Genomic DNA, 25,487 nt, shown 5'->3' on the forward strand with positions numbered 1-25,487 from the left:
TGCTGAAGTTTGTACAGCTGAGTTTTACTCTTGATATTTAGTACAGTATTGACTGGCTATATTTCACATCCCTTCCTTTTATCCTCTACACAATGTAGATTTATTTTATACATGCTGTTTGAACCAGACGTCGAGTAATTGTGAACATGTGGATTGATTTCCTTATCTAGTTGAAAACTTTGTTTACATAGTGAAGCATTTTAATTTTAATCACCTGCTACATTTGTAGTGACGTTAGAGTTGATATATTCATAGTTAGAGATGTTGGTAGAATTGGATGTATTACAGGCAGAGGTGATCAAAATTTAGCTGTCGGTGTCCATAGTTGTGTTGCCCCTCATGGGACAAAATGGGATGGGAAGGCACAGTGGCACTGTTTAGAGCTGAGCGAAGAAAGGGGAGATAAAAACAGGGAGAAAGAATGCTCTTATCTCCCATAAAACCAAAAGAAGTGTAAAAGAAAAAAAAATACTGAAAGTAGAACAGAAAAGTAAATACCAAAAAAAAAAAGTTAGATATGTGAACATTTCGGAATGTTTTTCTTCCTCTTTTGATACAGAAATATGTATAGATTTGTTTGCAATGGAAGGATAGCTTTAGAGGGGAATTTAATAAATATGCATAAATAAAATCTTGATGATATCACAGTGTACTTTGATATCCCTGAGATTTTAACTTGAGTGAACCGACTTATTTCCTTCTAGGTAAGCTTCTAGGAAAGAAAGAGCCTACGGACCATATTTACTAAAGCTTAATGTATGGCACTTAGTCCGCACTAGTGCACATTAGCACGCTCTAAGCTTTAATAAACACTGATCTAGGTTTTAGGAGCATGAATGCACATTGAAAGTCTTAACTGGGGGACGCAGGGTGCTCTGCTCGGGCAGAAATTTGGATGAATAGTTCTAAGTTTGTTAATTGGAGGTAAGGAACAGAAGGAGAAAGATGTGATTTTAGAAAACAAATTCCCCAAATCCTAAAACGTTCGGATAAAATACAAGTTTTCTAAATTGTTTGAAGACTCAATCAACGTGTAATTTGATGGCTTATTATGACTAGTCAGTACTTGCAGGTTGATTTATGTCTTCATATGCTGTAAGATGTCTAACCAGTAATTTTTTTTTTTTTTTTGGGGGGGGGGGGATCTGTTACCTTTCAATTCTTTTATAGTGAGGTTCCTCATGCTGCATTTGCAATAGTCATACAGCCCCCTCTTCTTATCTAGTCTCTACATTGGACTCTGGCATAGCCCTACTTTCCTATTCATTCTTCTGAAGTTCTGCTGATGACAGGCTGTGCATTTGCACTAGAAGTAGAAGTCCTTAATTTCTGTGCTCCATTTTAATGACAGGAGAGCATCCTTTTCATAGTAGCATAGTAGTAGATGGGAGATGAAGACCAGCTTGGTCCATCTAGTCTGGCCGGTGAGTTGGCTAGAGTTCTACCTTCTCTACACAGAACATATTGCTTGCTTACTCTGTGTAATTTGAATACAGGTCAAGACTCTGTTCGTGTGTCTGGGAACAAAATAACTCAGAACTGAATAAAATGGGGACAGATTTGATGTGGGGAAAGAACTTGAGAAAATGTCTGTCAGCTTTGAAAATGGACTGAATACAACCAAGGTTTCAGAGAAGTAGTCTCTAAAAATAGGCCAAAACATGTCAATTATTGAGGCTGTTTAGTGACTGCAGAACAAATGGGGTATTTGAGAACTACTCCATTCAAATAGCTGCTGCTTTCCTGGTTGCAGATACAGTGTTTTCTTGAAATCATATTGCACCTTCCCTCCCAGCAAAATATTGCCGCCGCTGCTGCTAGTTTATGCCCATGTGCATATGCTTCCATGGTGACCAGTGTGCATTGATGTATTTGCCCACATGTTTTGCATGCCAATTTACATACAATTCGGTTACAGCATTGGGCAGTTGAGTGCACAACTCTTAGCACATGGTTTATTACATTTGCCCCTTACTGGTTATGTATCATGACAGTGTCTGAACAGTGGTGGTTGCTACTGGTTGCTCTGTATACTGACACTTGGGTAGTGGAGGTGCACAGCAGTAGCAGCTCTCTTACTACAATGACACTTGTTTAAATGTAAAATCCATCCATTGAAATCTGGCATGTCCAACTGTAGGATGTTGCTATCATAGTAGGTTTCATTTTTATTCTTTGTAATCCAACAGAATGTGTGTGAACTGCTTCTCTCAAACTTTCTTCCTTCCCAACCCCCCCCCCCCCCCCCCCCCCAACCACCACCACCATTTAGTCACGCTCATGCACATACACGCTTGCATGGAGAGCTTGGAAATAATTCCATGAGCCATTCTGCACTGCTTCCCCTTTTTTTCCCCAAATGTAAATCGGGAGAGGTGTCATGGCTGTGAAATTAGACAACCGGATAGCAGTAGCCCACCATTGTTAAAGGCAAATTATATGAAATGAAGACTGCATTTGTAGGGTCCAAAGAAGGGCATGGAAGGATCAGTGTTCATTTTGATTTTCTAGTATGCCTTTATAAAAATGTAGGCAATCCTCAAGAATTCTACAAAAAACCAGCCAGTGATACTGCTGCAGTAACCTGAGACAGCCTGGCTTCTCTTCACCATAGCCTGTGTGGCAGGGGCTTCTCTAGACTACAGCACTGGTCTTCCTCTTCACTATGATCTGGTAGGGTGGTAATTCTCATTCTTGCTTGCAGTTAGCTTTGTGAATACTATTCTTAAGAGTTGATTAGGGAAAACTCTTATGTGTTAAAGTTAAGAAGCACATCTGTATTTCTCTGACCTGAATAGCTGTTTGTTTTAAGCTGAAATACATTAGAGATATGTGGTATATCAAATTAAATAACCAATTGATAGCTAAATTCTTCCTTCTAGTGAACACTACAGAAGGTCCCTTCTTAAAAATGGAATGTAACTGGAGCACATGCCAGTGTTTGTAAATACTTTGGGCTATTGAAGGAGCTAGATTGGAGTAGGGTAACACACTTATCTATCTTGTGTTGTCTTGCAAAAGAAAATCAGATACCACCCTATGAGAGCCTCAATGCATGTCATAAATGTGACACATTCATTACGTTTGGATCTTCTGACTATAGAGTCATTTATATGCTGATTAGCCCCTTCACTATTAGTATTTACTTACCCATTTATTCTTCAAGGACATGTAGGCCATATTCTCACATGTGGGTGACATCATCCACATCAGGTGATGTGGAGCATTAAAAAAGCTAATATTGCTTTAAGAGCATGTGCAGCGTCCCCACCATGCATGTGTGAGTGCCTTCCCACCAACCACGAGAGCGCAGGACCAGCAGACTCTTCTTATTTGTTGTGAGGAAAGGACAAGCTTTCTGCAGCTCCTTACACCGTCTGGTGCACAAATGATTTTTCAGAGCAAGTAGTGCCTTCCCTTGGAGTTTTTTTTTCTCTTTTCTCCTTATTTTCTTCTTCCTGTATAGGTTAGGTATTTTTCCCCCACTTTTATATATTTTTTTTTTTTGTGCTCTCTAGGCCTCAGCTCCGGCCGGGACTCGTTCCTCTAATTTTTTTCAGGTGCTTTGCCCCTTTTTTTTTTCTGGCACCATCAAGCTGTTTGATTTGATCACGGCTGTTTTCCCTTCCGTGTCATCAAAGGTTCCCAGTGGCTTTAAACACTGTACCCAGTGTAATAGGACCATTTCTGGGAAAGACATTCATTCTTGGTGTCTTCAGTGTCTGGAACCTGAACATACCCCTTCCAGCTGTGTTCTGTGTCTTTGTTTCAAGAAAAGAACCCAGTTGGCCAGAGAGGCTCAACTGGAAACTTTTGGAGGCCGGTCTGAATCTCAACGGGTGCATCGGTCCATATGGCTACTAGGTCTGTCTAAGCCACTGGGGGTGGGCATGCATCGAGTGAGTCTCCACCTACCTTGATGCTGACTGCTGTGCAATGCCCCCAGGACCGGTCAGCATCAAACCCGATCCCGAGGCGACATTCAGTGTTGTTCTTTTCGGCACAAAGGAGCATCAATGACCGGCATCAGTATCAATCCCCCTTGACACATGTTGCTGGGAACTTTGGGACAACGGAAGTGTCGGCGCTGGGAGGACTGCTCCCCCTCCATACAAGAGGTGCCAGTTCGTGTGTCTCTATACATCCAGGACCTGGCACCCATTTTGACCCCAGCAGTTCATTAGCCTGCCTCTGATCTTGCACCCCAGCCTTTCCCAATGGCCTCCCTCAATGAGCACATCTGGGTCATGCTCCATGAGCACTTTGCAAGGCTTTTACAACAGAGTGCATCAGCATTTGGGGTGCTTTCCCACTAGGCCCTCAGTCTGTAGTGAGATCTCCGATGCCGCCCATGCAGACACTCATAGTAACATAGTAAATGACAGCAGATAAAGACCTGAACAGTCCATCCAGTGTGCCCAACAAGATAAACTCATTTTACATGGTATGTAATACTTTATATGTATATCCAAGTTTGATTTGTCCCTGCCTTCCTCGGGGCACAGACCGTAGAAGTCCGCCCTGCACTGGTTTTATTCTCCAAATACCGGCATCGCCACTGCTAAGATTTCATAGATCCATTTCTTCTAAACAGGATTCCTTTGTGTTTATCCCACACATGTTCGAATTCCATTACCATTTTCATCTCCACCACCTCCGGCGGGAGGGCATTCCACGTATCCACCACCCTCTCCATGAAAAAATACTTCCTCACATTACTCCTGAGTCTGCCCCCCTTCAACCTCAATTCATTTCCTCTAGTTCTACCACCCCCTTGGCGTTGGAGGAGGAAGTTTTGCTGGAGTTGAGGGTGGAGCTGACACCTTGACAGCCATCTCAAAGACATAGTTCCTCACTGTTGAGGCACGTTCGGTCTGTGCCCTCCTATGAGGAGTTCTTTCCCGATTCTGAAGAGCGCTTATGGGATTTTGATGAGAATCCATGGTACTCCTCATTGAAAAAGTCCTCTGGTATTCCATCTGACCCCCCTCCCCTCCTGAGGAAAGAAGAAAATCTCCACCTCAGAGCCTTTCATCTTTTATCAGGGAAATGGTGGCTGCCATTCCAGTTCTTTTAAAGGCCGAGGACAAGCCCAGGGCTAAGATGTTCGAGGTCCTAGACTATGATTCCCATCCTAGAGTGGCTGCAAAAGTCCCACTTCACAAGATCCGACGGGACATTCAGATGAAGAACGGGGGGAGCCCTCTGTCGGTCCCTGTCCTGCCCAAAAAGATAGACGGTGTTCTGGATCCAGAGCTCCCCTGGGTTTGATAGGCTCCAGTAGCCTCAAAATTCCATGGTGGTGGAATCTGCTCTCAAGAGAGCAAGGAGTTCTAGAGACTAAGCTTTGGTGCCCCTAGGCAGAGAAGCTAGGAACTTGGACTCTTTTGTGAGGAAGATGTTCCAGGCCTCAAGCTCATGTCCTGAATACAGTCCTAACAGCTGTTCACGAGCATGTACTTGCAGGACTCGGTGCACAAGTTGCTAGACTTAGCAGACTCTCTCTTACCGGAGCAGGCCAAGTCAGTTCGCCAATTGACCAGAAGGCCTGTCGCAAGTTCTTGGCCAGGGACACCTATGACATGGTATCTATGATCTCTGCCCAGAGTATAGCAATGTGCAGATTCTCATGGCTGAGTGTTTCTATCGGAGGGTGTCTCCCATGTCTTGCTGGCTTCCAGGAAAGATTCCACTAAGAGGTGTTATTCTTTCAAATGGAAGAGGTTTGCCATCTGGTGTGAGGGCATGGCCCTAGATCCTGTTCTTTCCCTACACTGACCCTATTTGAATACCTTCTACACCTCTCCGAGTCTGGTCTCAAGACCGACTTTGTAAGGGTTCACCTTAGTGCGGATTAGTGCTTATCGTGTAGAGGGTAAGCCCAGCTCTGGACAGCCTCTAGTTCGCTTCATGAGAGGTTTGCTTTTGACAAAGCCGCCTGTGTCATGGGACCTCAATGTTGTCCTCACCCAACTGATGAAAGCTCCTTTTGAGCCATTTGATTCTTGTCATTTGAAGTACCTCGAAGGTCTTGTTTTTGGTGGCTGTTACTTCAGCTCGCAGAGTTTGTGAGCTTCAGGCCCTAGTGGCGAATCTACCTTACATTAAGTTTCATCACAGTAGAGTAGTTCTCCACATGCACCCTAAGTTCCTGCCTAAGGTGGTGTCTGAGTTCCATCTGAACCAATCAATTGTCCTTCCAACAGGTTTTTTCCGGACCTTGTGCCCATCCTGGCCAAAGCACTCTGCACACCTTGGACTGTAAGCGAGCATCTGCCTTTTACTTGGAGTGGACTAGGCCCTACAGACAGTTCACTCAGCTTTTTGTTTCTTTTGATCCCAACAAGATGGGGGTCATCATTGGGAAGTAGTTGGCTAGCAGATTGCATTTCATTTACTTTATACCCAAGCTAGGCTACTCTTGAAGGTCATGTCAAGGCTCATAATGTCAGAGCCATGGTGTTATTGGTAGCCCACTTGAGGTCAGCCTCCATTGAAGAAATATGCAAGGCTGCAACGTGCTCTTTAGTGCACACGTTCACATCTCATTACTGCATGGAGCAGGCTACCCAGCACGACAGTCTGTTTGGACTGACAGTGCTGCAGAATTTAATGTCTGGAATCTAACTCCATCCCAAACCCACCCCGGCACATTTTGTTCTGTTCCAGGCTGCACTCTCACACAGTTGTATATGGTTTCTGGTTAATTACAATTTTGCCTTTCCTGTTGCAAGGTCCAGTTGACCAATGGTGCTTTTCCCCCCCCCCCCCCCCCCCCCCCCCCCCCCCCCAGTGAGCCTGGTAGCTAGGATTTGCACATGTGAGAATATGCCTGCTTGTCCTCAGAGAAACCAAAGGTACTTAACCTGTAGCAGGTATTCTCTGAGGACAGCAGCCCATTCATTCTCACATACCCAATTGGAGTTGGGGAAGCAGCAGAACTAGAGGTCATGAGTTGACGTTTCAGGGTAGGAGACTTATGAGCAATGTCAGGAAATGCTTTTTCAAAAAACGGGTGGTGGATGTCTGGAATGCCCTCCCATGGAAGGTTGTGAAGAAAAAAAAAACAGTGATGGAATTCAAGAATGTGTGGGAGAAACAAAAAGGATCACTATATAGAAAAAGGATGGAATTCAATTAAAGCAAAACTTAAATGATTTCTTAGCTGGAATGAGCTTTGATGGCAGCTTCAGATCTTGGGATGTAAGATCAATGCTGGGCAGACTTCTACATGCTGGTTCCCATAGATGTCAAAAACAGATCAGGATCAAGGCTGGAGTAGGCTCCGACAGCAACACCAGTAGTTGAGAAGTAGAACTGGTGCCAGGCAGGCTTCTTCAGTCTGTATGCCAAAATTAGCAGGGAGAGATGGAGATTAAGTATACCAGTGTTTAATCATGAAGAAGTGGAACCTATGCAGTGTGCCAGATTTAACTCTGGCCGTCTTGTTGGGCAGACTGGATAGATCATGCAGATTTTTATCTGTTGTTAAAAAAAAAAATTGTGCAAAACCAAGGTAACAAACAAACATAGAAACATGAGGGCCAAATGGCCCATCCAGTCTGGCCATCCTCGGTAACCACTGACTCCTCTTTTTCCTAAGAGATCCCATGTGTCTGTCCCACGCCTTCTTAAAGTCTGACACAGTCCTTGTCTCCACGACCTCCACCGGGAGGCCATTCCACACATCCACCACCCTTTCTGTGAATATTTTTTCAGATTCCTTCTAAGCCTATTTCTTCTGAACTTCATCCTATGCCCTCTCATTCTAGAGGTTTCCTTCATTTGAAAAGGCTCACCTCCTGTACATTAATGCCACTGAGGTATTTAAATGTCTCTATCATATCCCTTCTCTCCCGCCTCTCTTACAGCATATACATGTTGAGATTCATGAGTCTGCCCCTATATGTTTTATGACAGAGACAGCTGACCAATTTTGTAGCCGCCCTCTGGACCAACTCCATCCTGTTTATATCTTTCTGTATGTGTGGTCTCCAGAATTGCACAAAGTATTCAAAATGGGGTCTCACGGATTCCAAGATAGCCGACAGAACCTAGACGCGTTGGGACCTCGCTACTTCGTGTGTAGCAATGCCGAAAAGAAGAGGGAGAGCACCAGCTCGAGCATCCCTGATTCCCTCCCCATTACCTTCAGGCCCGATGGACCTTTTTGCGGGGGCCCGAGGACAAGCTATGGGAGTCGGGGGCGGTCCTGTTGGAACCGCCGGCGCTGTTGAGGAAGTATTGGCGGCTCCTGGGCTTGATGTCACGCTGAGCCCCGACTCACGAGCGCCCCCTCCGCAGCCACATATGACCAGCTCCCCCTCTGCGAGATCGACGGGGCCCCCCACCACGTAGTGGAGAGGGTACGCCGTTGAGTGAGGCTCGGGAACAACATGAAGAGGAGATGGGAAATCAACTGTATTCCCCTCTGTGGAACCAGATAGAGCCCGTAGAGGTACTTTTTTCCTGCTGCTACAAAGCTAAGAGGAACAGAACTGTGTAAGAAGCCAGAAAGTGGAGAGATTACACCTCTCATGCAGAAATCGGCAGAGGTAACTCTAGAATCCCTTTGGGACCTGATCTCTAACTCAATACAATCTTCTACATACCAATATAAAGTATTAACTAAAAAGATAACAGAAACTGAAAAAAGAGTTGAAAAAATAGAAGTAGATATGAAATCTTTAGAGACTATTGAAAAGAATGCTGTTAATATGGCTAATGTTTAGACTGATATGTTAAAGGATTTAGTAATATTGAGGAAGAAATCAGAAACATATGAGAACTATATGAGAAATCATAATTTAAGAAAGTGAAAATGGTACAACCAACTGAAATGTTAGAGATATTTTGTTCAAATTTTGGGAGTTCCTGAATCTGCCATGCCTCCATTAACTCAGACATATTATATTCCTCAAAAAGAAGAACAAAACGACTTAAATGTGACTGCTTTACTGGAAACCTCTGAAACAGAACTAGCCAAACCGGCAACATTGATAGCCACTGTGGCTTTGCTGCCTAATAAGCAGTGGCTTTTCAAGATGTTTTTCAAAAACAAGGACAAATTGTTCTTGGGTCTAAAAATTAACCTGTTTCCTGGTGTTTCACGAGAGACCCAGAAGAGGCAGAAACAATTTTTGTTACTGAAACCGGCTGTTCTCCAGATGGGAGGTGTATTCCACCTGAGATATCCTTGTAAATGTATCATAAGATACAACTCATTTAAATATGTTTTTATGGAACCCAGGGCCGGTCTTAGCAAGTGCGGGGCCCTGTGCAGACCAATTTGGTGGGGCCCCGCCCCCACCCCAGCTCCACCCCATTGATAAGATTATTCAATTTTTAGAAATGTTTTTATTTATGACATTTCAAATAAAAGACAAATGAAGCTAAACTTGTACAGAAAAACTGATTGAAATAATAAGCACAATGCTATCATGAACCCACTACAATTAGTAGTTCCAATTCTCATAACCCCGGGGGGTCAGAGGTGCAAAACACTGTACACAAACTTGTGCAAAAGCACACTCATAACCTTACCAAACCATAACAGCACTAATTACAAGGACAGGACGAGCTACAACCAAATGCGTGGAAAGGCAGAACTCTAATTACACCAGTCTCTAAAACACCAATACACTACGTGAAAAAAAAAAAAAAAAAAAAAGGGCTGCAAATACTACACGCTAGCAGGATACTGCACCTTGATCACACATGAAAAACACATGACACAACATATATGAAGGCAAAATACTGAACTGGAAAGTCAGACTCAGCATGCAGCAATACTAGAAAAATTGAAACTTGCATGCAAAATATCACAGATGCACATTTCCAAAAGCTGACATATTCCAATTAATAAATTCTGAATAAAATACTTTTTTTCTACCTTTGTTGTCTGATCATTTAGTTTTTGGTCCCAGTGTCTTCTGTTTTATGCAGTGTCTTCTTTCCATTTGATATTTTTTCTCTCACCATGTCCACCATCCTCCTGTGTCCTTATGTGTCCTGTCTACCATCTGTAGCCCTGTCCCTATCCTTTCTCCAGTTTAAGCATCTGCCTTCAAAGTGTTCCGAAAGTGTTCCGATCCAGCCCTTAAATTCAGCAATTCCCCCTCCATCCATATCCAGCATTTCTCCTCGCTCCCCTCTATCCAAGTGCATCTACTTTCCTCCCCTCCCCTCTCCTCCCCTCCATCCATGTCCAGCATTTTTCCTCTCTCTCTCTCTCCCTTCCCCTCCTTCCATGTGCATCTCCTTCCTTTGTCTTTCCTTCCCTCCATTCCTGCCCAATATTTCTCCTCTTCCCTGCCCTCCCCTCCATCTATGTGCATCTCCTTCCAGTCTTCCCTCTCCGCCATCCATCCATGTCCAGCAACTCTCCTCTCTCCCCTGCCCTCTCCTCCATCCATATCTAGCAAATCTCCTCTCCTCTGCCCCCTCCATCCATCCATATCCAGCAATTCTCTTCTCTCCCCTCCCCTCCATGTCCAGCAATTTTTCTTCTCTCTCCCTGGGCCCTGCCCTCCCATCCATGTCCATCGATGCTCCTCTCTCCCCTGCCCCTCCCTCCATCTATCCATATCCAGCAGTTCTCCCTCCCCTCCATGTCCAGCAATTTCTCCTCTCTCCCTGGGCCCTGCCCTCCTATCCATGTCCATCGATCAATGTTCCTCTCTCCCCATCCCTCCCGCTCCCATGTCCACCTGCCCACCCTCTTCTCTGGTTCAAATCTTCTAGTATTTAAATTTACCTCCATTGCAGCAGCTGCGCAGCATCAGTGAAAGCGATGTCTGACGTCTCTCCACCAGCCTTCCCTTCGCTCGTTCGTTCCCTCAGTGCCCTGCCTTCTTCTGACATTTCCTTGCGAGGGCGGGACACTGAGAGGGAACGAACAAGCGAAGGGAAGATTAGAGACAGGCAGCGCTTTCACTGACGCTGTGCAGATGCTGTGACGTCGGAGGTAAATACCGGAGCGGGATGGAGCGGAAGAGGCTGAGGCGCGCCGCGCAGGGCCCCCTTAAGCGTGAGGCCCTATGCGGCCGCCTCGGTCACCTCAGCCTAAGACCGGCCCTGATGGAACCTTCACATTTGACATCATTTGTTGCCTCGAAAGGGGTTGAAACAGCTTAAACATAAATAATTTGTTTGTCCTTAGTCATAGGTGCATATACCTTGAATTTATATCTTTCTTTCTCCTCAATTTGATTATCTTGGAATCCATTATTATGTGGACTTTAGTATCATTTCTTAGATAAACTGAACAAGTTTTTGAAATGTTTTCTTTTATAGATACTTTTCTTGATCAAGTGTTAATTCTTGATGATGTAATGTGAAAACATTTAAAATAAAAAAAATGGGGCCTCACCAGAGACTTATACAAGAGCACTATTGCCTCTTTTTTTCCTGCTGGTCATCCCTCTCCTTTGGTGGATAAGGAGAGGGATGACCAGCAGGAAAAGAGGTGATGGTGCCCTTTTATAAGTCTCTGGTGAAGCCCCGTTTAGAATATTGTGTGCAGTTCTGGAGACCGTACCTATGGAAACATATAAACAGGATGGGGTCGGTTCAGAGGGCGGCTACAAACAAGAGATGCAGGTTTATATTATTTTATTATTATTATAAATCTGCAAGTGGTAACTCTTATCTGATCTGTGGTGAACCACACCTATGGCTGCTATGGGCTTAAGAACTTTCAAGAACCTGTAAGACTCTTTTCTCATCAGCCCAGATACATCCTTGTGTTTACCACTTGTGAATATGTCAAAGTATGTAGTGCAATCATAATTCCAAAAAGCATTCCTTGCTATCTAATTAAAAGATGGTGTCACAGAAAAGCCCTCAAATAGGGCACAAAACAGGTTCTGACAGTTACTTCTCACTAATAAATATGTCACTAGAAATAATAAATTTATCTGGTGATACAATTCATAGTGAACGCAGAATGATGGTTCTACAGAGCTCCGTTTCAGAAATGAATCCTTCATCAGGAACCTCAGTAACCAAGTGACATAGAAGAAAAGATGCCTTTGAAGATGGTGAAGGCAACAGGAATGCCACTCTCTGTTTCTTGCGGAAGTGAAATACTTCTCATTATGTTATCCAAGCAATTTTATTAACCAATTGGGACACACTATTCCACTCAATACATTCATTCAGCCTGCCTAGTTGGACGGCATGAAGTTCAAAAATCCAAAACTGTTCACGCAAAAGCAATTGAAACGCTGTGTCCCCACAGTAAGTTTCAGATACTTAATGATAAACCATCTTAATTGAGAAAATGCAATGATTGTATGTTAAACAATGAGACACTAGGAGTATTAATAGAGCTAGTGTTCAGTCTGCAGCGGTGCTTGATCATTCGAGTGTGAATCATGCGGGTAGTGTGTCCTACATAAATTTTCTGACAAGGACATACTGATGTACACCACAAAAGTAGATTTGCAAGTAGTCTGTGTACGCAAAGTATACACTTTTCCAGTGGAAGGATTAGTCCATTCTGTACAATAAAGATGGAGCACAAACACTACACTGTCAACATGTTGTATGTGTGCCAGTAGAGCAAATCATGTCTTCCTGGTGAGATTGAAAAGCAGCTTGAACAATAGTGTCCCGTACATTCCTCAGACGAGTGAAAGTAATACGAGGTCCTTCTTTGAAAACTTCATGCTAGGCCAATATATGCCAGTGTTTGCGTATGCTTTTAGCTATAATTTTTTATTTTATTTTTTTTGTTAAGGCCTGCATGATCCGAAAAGGGTAAGACACATACTTGTTTATGAATGGTTTCCTTAACTGAGTCTTGAAGTAGCTCATGGTTGGCAGTCCAGACTGTAATAGGCCTTTAAAATATGAGTCGGGTAGCCCCTTCTGAGAAAACAGTTTTACATGATACTGCAGCATCTGAGGAACAAATTCTAAGGATTTACCCAACAGGCAGCACCTGGTGAAGATAAGGATAACAGCTGTCAAATTTGAGATAGTTGTTCCCTTCTTTGGCATTCTGATAAACTGTAGTCTCTAAGACAGGGCTTCTTTTAATCACCAGTACATCCGAGTAAGAATTAAAATGTGAATCTAATTGCATGGAAAATTTCAAATGATGATCTAAAGGAGTAAGCTATTCCACAAACTGTAAAAGTGTCATCAGTGTCAGTCCAAATGAGGAAAACATTGTCAATAAAACGAACCCATGTTAACATGGGAAAATACGTAGAAGAATGTCATTCTTCAAAAGCTGAAACATACAAATTCGTGACGCTGGGAGCCGTGGCAGTGCCTGTGGCAACACCATAAATCTGCAGAATGAGAAATAATTATTTTTCAAAACAATATAAGCTAGATTGTATAGAAGTTAGGTACACACCCAATGGAAAGTAGTATTCTCAGAAAGGGTAGAGTTCACGATGGTTAGAGCCTCTTCCTGAAGGATGTTAAAATAAAGAGCTTCCAAATCCAAGTGACTAAAATGTCAAGATTGTATGTCCATTAAGTTATCAAATTTTTCTCAAAAAATTAGTATCACTTATATAGGATTTGGCTGAAGTCACATTCTGCTTCAAAAAATGATCCACAAACTTGGAGGCTGGTTCAAGGATGTACCCCGCAAAGAAGCTATAGGACAGCCTGAAGGGGCCATTAGAGATTTTGTGGATCTTGGGAACAACGTAGAATACTGGAGTGTGAGGATTATTAGTAACAGAAATTTGCCTTCAGCTTTAGTGATTTGACCCAGAGTAATAGCTGTACTAACCACAGTAGATAAGATGCTTCGAATGAAATCAATAGGATCAGAAGACAAGGGAGTATAGTGGTCTCTGTTTAAATTATTATAAACTTCAGTTTCATATTGATCTCTTTGAAGAACCATAGTAGAACCACCCTTGTCGGATAACCAAGCGAATATCTTGTTTAATGGTAGACAAAGCCTGAAGTTCAGCATGAGTTTCAGCTTTTGAACAACATCTATATTTTTCTACGTGACTTCCCCGTGTTAAAATATGGGTTCATTTTATTGACAAAGTTTTCTTCATTTGAACTGAACCTGGTGGCACTCTTACAGTTTGTGGTATGGCTTAATTCTTTAGATCATCATTTGAAATTTTCCGTGCAATCAGATCCCCATTCTATGTCTTACTCGGATGTACTGGTGATTAAAAGAAGCCCTGTCTTAGAGACTACAATTTATCGGAAAGCCATAGAACACAGCAACTGTGTCAAATTTGACAGCTGTCATACTTACCTTTGCTAGGCACTGCCTATTGGGCAGTTTTGTAGAATTTGTTCCTCAGATGCTGCCTTCAAAGAACAAGCAAACATCATGTACCATCATTTTCTCTGAAGAGGTTACCCGGCTCATATTTTAAAGAAAGCCTATTATAAAGCCTAGTTGTCCAACCCTGAGCTGTTACTCCTTTAAGGAACCCATGCATAAAACAAGTATGTGTCTTATCCTTTTCAGATTGTACTGGCCTTATAGCTAAAAATATACACTATCTGGCATATATCGGCTCAGTACAAATGTTTCAAAGAAGGACCTTGTATTGCTTTCGTTCATGTGAGGAACGTACGGACACTACTGTTAAAGCTGCTTTTCTGTCTCACCAGGAAGACGTGATTTGTTGTATTGGCAGACATACAACACGTGAACACTGTAGTGTTTGTACTCCATCTTTATTTATTTTATTTATTTATTTGTGACATTGTGTTGTACATCATAATGTGTCCTTGTCAGAAAATTTATGTAAGACACACTACCCTAATGATTCGCACTTGATTAATCAAGCACCACAGCAGACTGAACACTAGCTCTATTAGCGCTCCTATGGTGTCTCATTGTTTAACATACAATCATTGCTTTTCTCAATTAAGACGGTTTATCATTAAGAGTACCTGAAACTTACTGTGGGGACAGAACATTTCAATTGCTTTTGCATGAATAGTTCTGGATTTTTGAACTTCATGCCATCCAACCAGGCGGGCTGAATGAATGTATTGAGGGGAATAGTGTCTCCCAATTGGTTAAAGTTGCTTTGACATAATGACTCTTCCACAGGAAACTGAGCATGGCGTTCCCCATTGGCTTTGCCATCTTGAAAGGCAGCAGACCATTGAGATATCTTTTCTTCTGTGTTACTTGGCTACTGGGGTTCCTAATGAAGGAATCATTTCCGAAACGGAGCTTTTTAGAGCCGTCATTCTGGGTTCACTTTGGATTGCATCACCAGAAAGTTTATTATTTCCAGTGACATATTTATTATACTTGGTGTGCCTGTTTTGTACCCTATTTGAGGACTTTTCGGTGGCACCATCCTTTATTTAGATAGCAAGGAATGCTTTGGGGAATTTTGATTACACTATATACTTTGGCACATATTCACAAGTGGTGAACTCAAGGATGTGTCTGGGCTCATGAGAAGAGTCTTACAGGCTCTTGAAAGTTCTTAAACCCATGGCAGCCATAGGTGTGGTTCACCACAGCTCAGATAACTGAGAGTTACCGCTTTAAATGTTTATAGTAATATTTTTTATTATTATATGTTTGCATCTTTTGTATCTTGGTTTTGTATAAAAACATTTTGATGGTTTTGATGTGTGTGATTGATACATGGTTCATATTTTTTTGTCTTTACCTGCTGACATATAGCTGTATTGTAAACCTAGGAAGCTATGAAGTGCTGTGTACACCCTCTAGTTCTATATAAAAATTGTTGTACTGAAAATGGTGCCACATCAGTAGCATTTGAAATATATTTTTTGATAACCAGGTTCTATATTTATTTGGATTTTGCTCACACCTTTTTCAGTAGTAGCTCAAGGTGAGTTACATTCAGGTGCACTAGATATTTCCCTATCCGTGGAAGGCTCACAATCTAAGTTTGTACCTGAGGCAATGGAGGTTTGAGTGACTTGCCCAAGATCACAAGGAGCAGCAGTGGGATTTGAACCGGCCACCTCTGGATTGCAAGACCAGTGCTCTAACCACTAGGCCATTCCTCCACTCCACAATCTTGTAAAGCTGCCGCTCGACTGATGACTAGACTTAAACTACACTACATCCAACCAATGAATTTTCCAGTTAGAGATTGTTTGTTGAGTATATTGAAGTTGCTGATCTAATCTGTATTTAAAAGAATGAGTATTATAGATAAAACACATTGCAAGAACTAAAGTTGGAATGTACTCTACTTGAGTTATAAATGTGTGAGGCTTTGGTTAGCAAAGTTGCTGCCAGCATTTAGCTTATTGATTTGAAAAACAGCATTTAAAAATTAAAATACAATTTCTTTCAACTCCAAAAAGAGTTTTAGGGGCTTGAGTAATCCCTGTACAGACTGTGAATGACCATGGTACTATTGACAGTAGAACCTGGTGGGGATCTGCTTTTATTGTTCTGCTCCCTTGGCTGCAGGTTTATCTCATTTTTGGATGGTTATGCAATGCATTGTGCTAAAGAGGTCCAGTACACACAAACTGCTTATTGCACCTTGCATTGATTTCAGGTCATGATCTTTGTCCTGTAGCAGTATGCCTCTGTGTAACACATTTCTGTTGTTGACACATTACATGAAAAAGATGAGGCATGAAATTGGTATAGCACAAGAAATCAGAAATACCAGAGCCTAACAATGGGCATGCACAATGCTTTTCCAAGCAGAGAAAATTTACTTCAGTTTTGCTCAAAGATTTATTGGCAAAGTCAGATGACTTTTAGGTATTTTCTTTATTCTTTTAAGCTGTATACAATTCTCTTAATGTTGTAGCAACACAAATTTAAGTTTGCTCATCTTTTAAGGTATCAAATGCTGTCAGTCCCGTTGGAGTACTGACATACCAACATAAAAACAAGTAATGGTGAGACCTGCTTACTTCCTGTTGTATGACACAGAAAAGCATCTGATACTCTGTGCTGGAAGTAATATATTACACATGGTTTGGTTTTATTAGCAGTAAGTGCATTGGGTGTTTGATGATTATATTACACATGGTTTGGTTTTATTTGCAGTTAGTGGGTTGGGTGTTTGATGATGGATCTTTTTGTCAGAAGAGGTAGAGCCTGTTTTGTTTGTTTTGCAAGTGGTGGGTTGGGTTTGTATTCCATTTTGAGTAGTGGAAGCTACCATAGTTTACCCCTGTGGCTTAAAAACTGAATTGGAATTTAGCTATATGCTTGGTTTCTACAGCTAAGAAAACAAGGGCTCTCTTATTTCAGCGTAAAGCATAGTGTAGTTTTCCACTTACCATGCAGTAAGTTCCAAACCTGTGCACTAAATGTTGAGCATTCCCAGCATGTTCCCATTATAGTTATGTGGCAAAATGGTGAATTTTCTAGCATATGAATTAAAAGAATATTTTATTTCTCTAGTTTGGCCAGCAGATGGTATATTATTATGTTTAAAGCTGTTACAGAGAATTGACTGCTCCTGCTTTAGTTTAACACAGAGAAGTTAGTAACCTGCAGTGATGTGGCCAGCTACTTTTAAAATTTGCTGTTCTGAGCTCTGATTGACCCAGGAGCTCAAATTCAGCTAGGATGTACTGGTTTTTCCCCCCAGTCTTAGCCAGGGAGAAGAGAGAGAAAGATCTCTTTGCTGAGGCCCTGTGAACAGTTATATTTGATAACATGTGAGCAGCTATATGTCCTGAACACCCCAGGTACTATTTAGATAGTAAACAAATATTTAGATAGTGTTATAGTTGATCCATATTTCAGTTACCTGTTATTGTTTTGCTGATTGCACCTTTTCTGTTCATTGTTCTAATTTTTCTTGACAAACATATTCAGTTCATTGCCTCTGCTTGTCTGGACTGACTAAAAATACTGGTGGTTTGTGTGTTGGGTCTGTGGGTGCTTTCTTGGAATCGTGGGACCACTGGGAGTGTGACCCCAGTAACCTAGAAGTCACTGGGAATAATTTGAGAGCAGGAGACTCACCCAGAGGCAGTTGGGACCCAGTCGGTGGGAGGAGGGTGCAAGTGTAGAGCACAAGCGGCAGGTGCAGGCGGACCTGAGCTGTGCTGGGGATAGATCCTCTAAGTGGCTGTGGGGTACACCCAGGCGGGTGGCTAGGCGTTTTGTGACAAGTTGTCACATAGAAAAATAGTATATCACACAGTAAGTGCAGTTGCTGATTGCACGGATGGACTTAGCACTGAGGCAATAAGTGCATTTGCGCTAGTTGAACTGTGCCATGCATAGTTCACACCCATTCCCAGCCTCATAAGGCTGTGCTGTTAAGTGTGGATGAGCACACCTTTTTATGCCAGCACAGTGACAGTATCACAGCCCCACACTAGTCACCGTGTACAAATTCTCACACTAACTGCTTCAGCACACTTTAATAAAATGGTCTCTTTGAATATTTACTGAAATTCTACCAGCAGACCTTTGATAACCTAGCCTGGGCGTACCCATCTTATAGCAAACATGAGCGCAAATTGTTAGTCTGGAATGTTAGTACTGGAAATGTTAATGAGAGTGAATGCTTATCCAAGATCCAGGCAAGAGATTCACTGTTGAAGCATAGCTTTTATAAATCAGATTTCCTGGTTCTTGCAGTAATGCTGCTTTGACTTACGTGGTGCTTTAGATCACAAATCAAACATCTTTGTATCTTCTTATTCCTCTATGAATCTCCACTAAAACTTAACAATTGTTAAATATTCTATAGAGCAGGTCTTAATATTTCACTTTCTTTTCGTCCAGAACCAGTGGGTTGTGTCCGTCAATCAGTGGATGGTGACAGAGAGAAAGTAATTCTTTGTGACTCACCCCTTAAGGGTATCTTGCAGCCATAGAATGTTCAGTATCTGTCTTTAAACAGATGATGGATGGACCACGCAGCTCTGTTTGGGTAGCCAGCTATGCATATATAGCTTCTGTGCACAAGCCTTGCTATGCAACTCATTTGTTATTCAAGATTCCAGAATCCAGTTTTTGGATGGGGGTTTGTGTGGGGTTTTTTTGTTCACAGCTGAAAGAATTCTGCTATAGTAAGGTCTTGACAGCAAAGATAAATTTTTCACCTAGAAAACTCTGCTAACTCAGGGTTGCTTTAGTCGCCACTGTTTTCAGAACTGTAGCATTCTCCCACGTTTCTCAGCTGGGAAAGGAAGCCATGTTCCATATCTGGTCCAGTTACCCATATTTTCAGTTTTAAAAAAATCATCATTTGTGTTTCTATGCTTAAGTAGAAAAGATCTATTCACAGCTGTACAGATCTACTTGGAGCCGAACATTCAACTGTCATTTCAGTTGTATGTTTAACTCTGGTCGCCTCTGTTTCCAGGCTGAGTAAGTCAGCTGTTTGGTGAGCAGGAACTGCTCTCTAATTCCGAAGCCTTATGAATTAGGAGCTGTGGCAAAGTATTGAAAAATAGGATTGAGTTGGTGCATGTTAGCTGTATAGTACAGCTCTTAAATTCACCTATGCTCACCTGCATTGGTCACAGTTGTTATACATCTGAGGAACTGTGATGTGCTTTGTGGATGTTCATTTCAATTATATAGCACAATTAAGGAAATCTGTGCTCTCGGCTGGATATGGCTCCTATATAGTGCACTTTCAGGAATCTGTTTTTATGTTTAAGCTTGGGAAGCTAGTACAAAACCTATTATGGATCCAACTTCTCCTTCCTAGGCAGCCAACTCTGGAATGCCCTCCCCAGACCTATCCGATCAATTTGTAACTATTTGCCCTTCCGGAAAGCACTGAAGACCCATTTATTCAAGCAAGCGTATCCTAATGACCCAGGCTAATCTTATGAACCCAGGTAGGAAAGAAAAAGGAGAGAGTGATCAAGTTTAGAAGAACCTAAGGTGCCAATACATCGGTGACCCCAAACTGAAGTATGCAATGTCTTGCACAGAGGCATTAGCCAGTGACATTGCATACTTCAGTTTGGGGTCACTCTCTCCTTTTTCTTTCCTACCTGGTGTTTCCTGTCTGTTAAAAGAAGGGCTACATTCTTTCTTATGGGTCTACTAGGTTCCCTAATTGTTTCAGCGTGCTGTCTCATTATTTCTCCAGCTGCTGTACTCCTATGATATCACTCTGGTTAATGTTCTCTGCAGTTTCCAGGCTTATAGATATTTCTTCCCTGTTCACGGTCTTAGTTATAGCATTTCAACCTCTATTTCTGAATAGGGCAGTCTTGTCTCCAAGTCAGCTACCAGCCTTTGTGTTCAGTCCAGGGGGTTAATTCCCTCATTGCCTACCTTTCCCTTTGGTCTTTAAGGATGGTGTTGTACAACTGTCTACTAGCAATTTTGCTTCCTAATTATGGTACCCTTTGATAAAAGTGAATCTCCATTGGCGTTCAGATTTTGGCATTATCCCACATTTATTTTTCTCCCACAGTATTCAGGAGTGGAATGGAATTTCAGTTGGAGATACCATATCCTTATTTCTGTTTTCATTGTCCTTAAGCCGTGCCTTATGGAGATCTGTTGGGAGGAACTCCAACAGAACCTCTGTCTCTTGACACAGTTCTAATTTATTATCTTGGGCATTCCACCTCGTGCCCTCCAGTAATATAGTACCTCCTTTTTTTTTTTCTCTCATTTTCTGCATGGGCTTTCAGTTCCTGTGTCTTTTGATGGGGTTAGTATACTATAGAATTTTTCAAGGAATTCCAGCTTTCACACTTTCTTGCTCTTTATTGTTTCGATATTCTGGTACCACCCTTTTTGGCTACTGCTTTGCTACATCCCACTGGTTCTGGACTGGTCTGATATTGACAAAAAGGAAGGAAAATTTGTCTTACCTGATAAGTTTCTTTTCTTTAATCTTCTAGACCAATCCAGAAACTCACCATGACTGATTTTTGTTTCCCCTATGGAGTGTCACTTCCTATTTTCTTGCAGTTTAATGCATCTTGTTTTTCAACATCCTTCAATATGCACAGTTTTTCCACACCTGACTTGGTGAAATATATGTAGGTCAGTAGAGTATATGGTTCCATTGTCACTGTATGTATTACATGATGTGATATTATTGCCTATTCCATGTTGACTGGCAGTTTGTTCATGAGCACCATTGCTTGGCTACTTGAAATACTGAACATTCTGTGACTTCATGATACCCTTAAGGAGTGAGTCACAAAGAGCTACTTTCTTTCTTGGTCTTCATCTGCTGGTTGACAGACACAACCCTCTTGTTCTGAACTGGTGTGGCAGGACTAAAGGAAAGAAAATTGTCAGGTAAGTTGTAATTTTTCCAGTTGTAATTGCTTATATTTTGAGGAAAATTCATGAGCTTACATTTTTTTTTAATTATTTCAGTTTATTTGTAGATTTTCTGACTGGCATAATGCTTTACTGTAATCCAGGTTAAAGGTACATCTTCGTTCCTAGTTTTACAATTAAAATCAACAAGTTCTCTGTCTCATTTTGCTTAAAAAAAATCTTGTAAAGTTCTTCCCAAATTTATATTGCTCCAGCTTTGTTTTCTGCCAAAATGCAGCAACCAAAGATTTGAAAATGTCATTACAAATGTTCATTATTTGTTTGTTTATATTACACCTTACTTCCTCCCAGAGATTTTACTTTTGCATGGTTGCATGCAGTTAGCCTTGATCATGGGTAACGTTCCAGTGATATGTTAATATGTGAAGGAGTAATAAAGCTATAGAAATATTTGTATTATTACATTTGAATATTTAGGAAATGGAAAAGGACATAGTTCTCCTAGCTGCTGACACTACCAGTGCTAATACGCAGTTAGGGTACAATTGTATTTGTATCTGGCTCCAGCAATCAAAGTTGTAATCAAAGTGATGAAAAACTGGAAAACCTAATTTGTTTAGTTTAGGAATGAGTCGCTTGTCACTTGCTTTACTCCTAACCAGTAAAGCACCTGCTAGCTTCATCCATCTCCAGCACAATAGCGTTTTCCTTGTAATTTTTTTATTTAGCTTTTTTTGTGTGTGTGATAAAAGTAAGGTTGGCATTTTTCTATCATACTGCTGTATAATGAGAGGATAGTGAGACAAATTGAGATAGCTTAAGAAAAAATGTGAAATGTCTATCCCACGTCAATGTTTAATGAGAAATCTTTGTAACCCACCATGTATAACGGTCATTTAAAGAACAGTTCATTTAAGGTGGGTCTTCCTGAGTGAGATTTTAAAAGAAAAAGTTTAAAATGCTTTGACTACAACATAATGCTATTTCTAGGTTATGATTAATTTCACTAATTAAAATTCATCCCTCTTGTCATTCTTAAAGGTTGTCTTGGAAACAGAGATCACAAACAAGTCTGCTTTGAAACTTTATGAAAATCTTGGCTTTGTGCGAGATAAACGCTTGTTCAGATACTATTTAAATGGGGTTGATGCATTGCGTCTTAAACTGTGGCTGCGCTAGAAGAAGAAACATCACATCAAGGAAGAGTTTCCCAGTGGTGCAGAGTCCTCTTTGTATGCAGTGCGATTTGAACAGAATTGCTTTGCAGGTGGACTTTGCCATTTTCATGCAGCTCTTATCTGTCGGTGTCTCATTGAGTGTCGCACATATTTGTTGCGCTGTGGCATGGCGCATTTGTACTGAATTAAAAACAGATTGTTTCAAATTGCAAGAAATCTGTTGGTATCAGCAATATGTGCCTGTAGATGGCTGAGAGATGTTCATTTATTTGCAAGCTACTGACTGTATAACATAACAAAAATGAATCTTTCTATTGAAGAATCTGTCCATGGAGCACAACATTTGGTTCCCAAAACAAAGCCAATGTAGATTGTAAAAGTCTATAAGCATAGTAATATTACATACAAAACAGGCCAATAGTTTTCTGGAGCGTAAAAAAAATATCTTCAATTTTAGGTTTTATTTTTCAATACTGAATTTCCATTCTTAAATATTGGTACCCGCCAGTGATTAGTGAATGAAAAAGAAAAATCGTATTGTAGGGTGGGGGTGTGTGTACTGATAATAATTGATTGTGTCTGCTAGTGCCTATATAGATAAGTATATTTGTCTTCACTTCTAATTTGAATGCATGCTCTTTTTTTTTTTTTTTTTTTTCTTTCTTTCTTTCTTTCTTTCCTTTTCTTTGTCAGTCTTTGCAAGAAAATTTCTGCTTTTATTTAAGTTCTGAGTTTAGTAATAAATTATTTCAGGTTTTATCATTTGAGTATTTTTTCCCAAACAAGATAGAGTGATAAACTCTGAAAGACAATTCTTTTCTTACATCAAGAAATGTAAGCTATTTTGAAAAACCCTCAAGAGCTGCTAAAACAAAACAAGACTCATTACAAAAATCAAATCTATGCTGGTTCTAGGTGCACTTTTTTAGGAGGGAGGGAATTTTAAAAGAAATATATAGAGAATTACTGTAAATTGGTATGATTTTATTTAATGAAAAGGAATATAAGGAACTCTGAAGAACAGCTATTTTAAAGCAGTTGGAGCAGTTTTTCATTCATTTAGATCCCATTGCTTAGCTTCACAATGTTCTCAAATGCTTTAATCCTACTCGGTTCTTGGTCTTGGAAATACATTTCAACGTATAGTATATCCTCTCCTAATGGCTTTCATTTTCTCTAAACAAGTTGTATTTGGGGTGGGTGGGGGAGAGGGTCCCTTCATTGTCAAAACGAGAACAAACCCTCCTTTTCCAAATTGCTTTCACAAAAACTATCACAATGTTCATCTACTGTCTAGTCATTGTGATATATAACAGAATTGTTCAGTTTGAGAAATAAACTGTAAGCATTGATTTCTTCAGTTAATTTCAAAAAGCTTTACGGAAGTCTGCGCTTCTCTACTGTTTAACAGTCACAATTTAGGTTTGCCTTACTACTGTGTGTGGTTAGGATTTAATGTATGGTTTGTTTTTCTATTACTGTAATTACATGTAAACCCTACCTCCAAAGAATTGTTGGAAAGGGTGCTGTTGTAGCAGAATCCAGTCAGAAGGGTGCTGTCTGCAAAGATCACATTGTTTTCTTTCTGTTGGTCCTGCAGTTGTTGCTACTGTCCAACACACAGTTCATTACCGGAGATGTTTGAAACTGTTTCTGAAAGTATTGAAGAAAGTAAAATTTGTATTTCATATCCAATCCAGTACTAGTTATTTGCTTTTTTTGATTAGGGTTTTGAGTCTTCTCTCACCTTAACGGCACTGACTGATTAAAACAAAGGCATCTGGGCTAAAATTACCTTCATACATAACCGTGAACACTGCTCTTTATACTGCTTTGACTGACGTATCTCAGACTGAGTATGTATACTGCAGTGTGGAAAAAATATATATATATAAATGTCAAATTCACTATGTTCAAGGAGCGCAGAATTTCCCCCAATTGGGCGGCATACCACTGTTCGATCACCAAGCCATTGCTAAATGTGAGAATATTTTAACATACAAAATGTTTTCAGGTTTATGTAAACACGTAATTTCATTGGCGACAGGAGCTGGCTGGGCATCTTTTGAAATATTCCAGATTGGACTAGAGTTTGATGCCTCAATATTGCTGCATTATTTTTTTTTCTGCTGTCCTTTATCTTTTGGAGAGAACCATAACAGTGGGGTTGTGAAATGTGTAAGCTGTAAGATGCAGTCAAAATAAAATATGATTAAGTTGTTTATGTATTTTTTTCTTTGAATGTGGGTATTTTAGTTGTAAGTATTCAGAAAATGTGGATTGTAGGGTCACAGGCATGGGAAAACCTTATGGAATGACTTCCATTATTGAATTCAGAACTGCTTTTCCATTCTTTTTGTGGTATCTTTCATAATACATGAAAACAGTTATTGGAGCTGTTGAGTTTGCTATCCATCTGTAATTACTTTTCTTTCAATCTGTAGGTTGAACCAGTTTTACTGAAATAGATGCTGCAGACATTTTGCAGCTAGAGGCCCTAGAATAAAGACTGAAACACAAGAAGCCTGTACTAATGCTTTTGGTATGCTGGAAGCCCACACTTCTCTAGCTTGTTCAGCTTGACCTGAAACTTAAGAGGATGCAATAGAAGCAAGAAAGAAGGGCAATGTTAGTTTGGTTTTATTCTTCAATGGTCTCACTGTTGGGGGCTATTTTATAAAGGTTTATCTCTGAGGACAAGCAGGCCATTAATTCTCACAAGTGGGTAACGTGGTGCCGAGTTGCTCAGTCCCACCCACTGCGAGGCGCTGTGAGCAGAGGTCACGTTTTGGCTTTCTCTTCACTCCATCTAAGTCGAGACCAGCTCGCACTCGGCCCTCACATGAGGAGTTTGACACCGATGAGGAACGTTCATGGGAATCAGAGGAGGACCCAAGGTACTTTTCGGAGGAGGAGTCCAATGGCATCCCCTCTGAACCTTCTCCTCTACTTGAAATGAGAGAGTCTCCTCCAGAGTGCCTTTCATTCCCTCTTTTGTAAAGGAAATGACAATCTATTCCATTTCATTTGGAAGTGGAGGGTGAGCCCGGGGCCAAGATGCTTGAGGTCCTGGACTCTACTAGTCCTCTCCTAGGGAGGCTGTGACTCTCCCTTTCCAT

At 41.1% G+C, this 25,487-nt stretch overlaps 1 protein-coding gene across 1 annotated transcript in view; it reads left to right on the top strand.

Moving 5' to 3' along the window:
* The window catches only part of NAA30 (N(alpha)-acetyltransferase 30, NatC catalytic subunit), a 56,563-nt gene extending 31,971 nt beyond the window's left edge, over window positions 1-24,592 (top strand). The window contains exon 4 of the mRNA XM_030213928.1: window positions 22,232-24,592. Within this exon, the coding sequence (XP_030069788.1) occupies window positions 22,232-22,369 (138 nt within the window). The 3' untranslated portion in view covers window positions 22,370-24,592. The remainder of the gene's footprint in view (window positions 1-22,231) is intronic.
* Window positions 24,593-25,487: the final 895 nt, after the last annotated feature.

The sequence above is a fragment of the Microcaecilia unicolor genome, chromosome 9, assembly GCF_901765095.1.
Source record: "Microcaecilia unicolor chromosome 9, aMicUni1.1, whole genome shotgun sequence".
In the NCBI taxonomy this organism is placed as follows: Eukaryota; Metazoa; Chordata; class Amphibia; order Gymnophiona; family Siphonopidae; genus Microcaecilia; species Microcaecilia unicolor.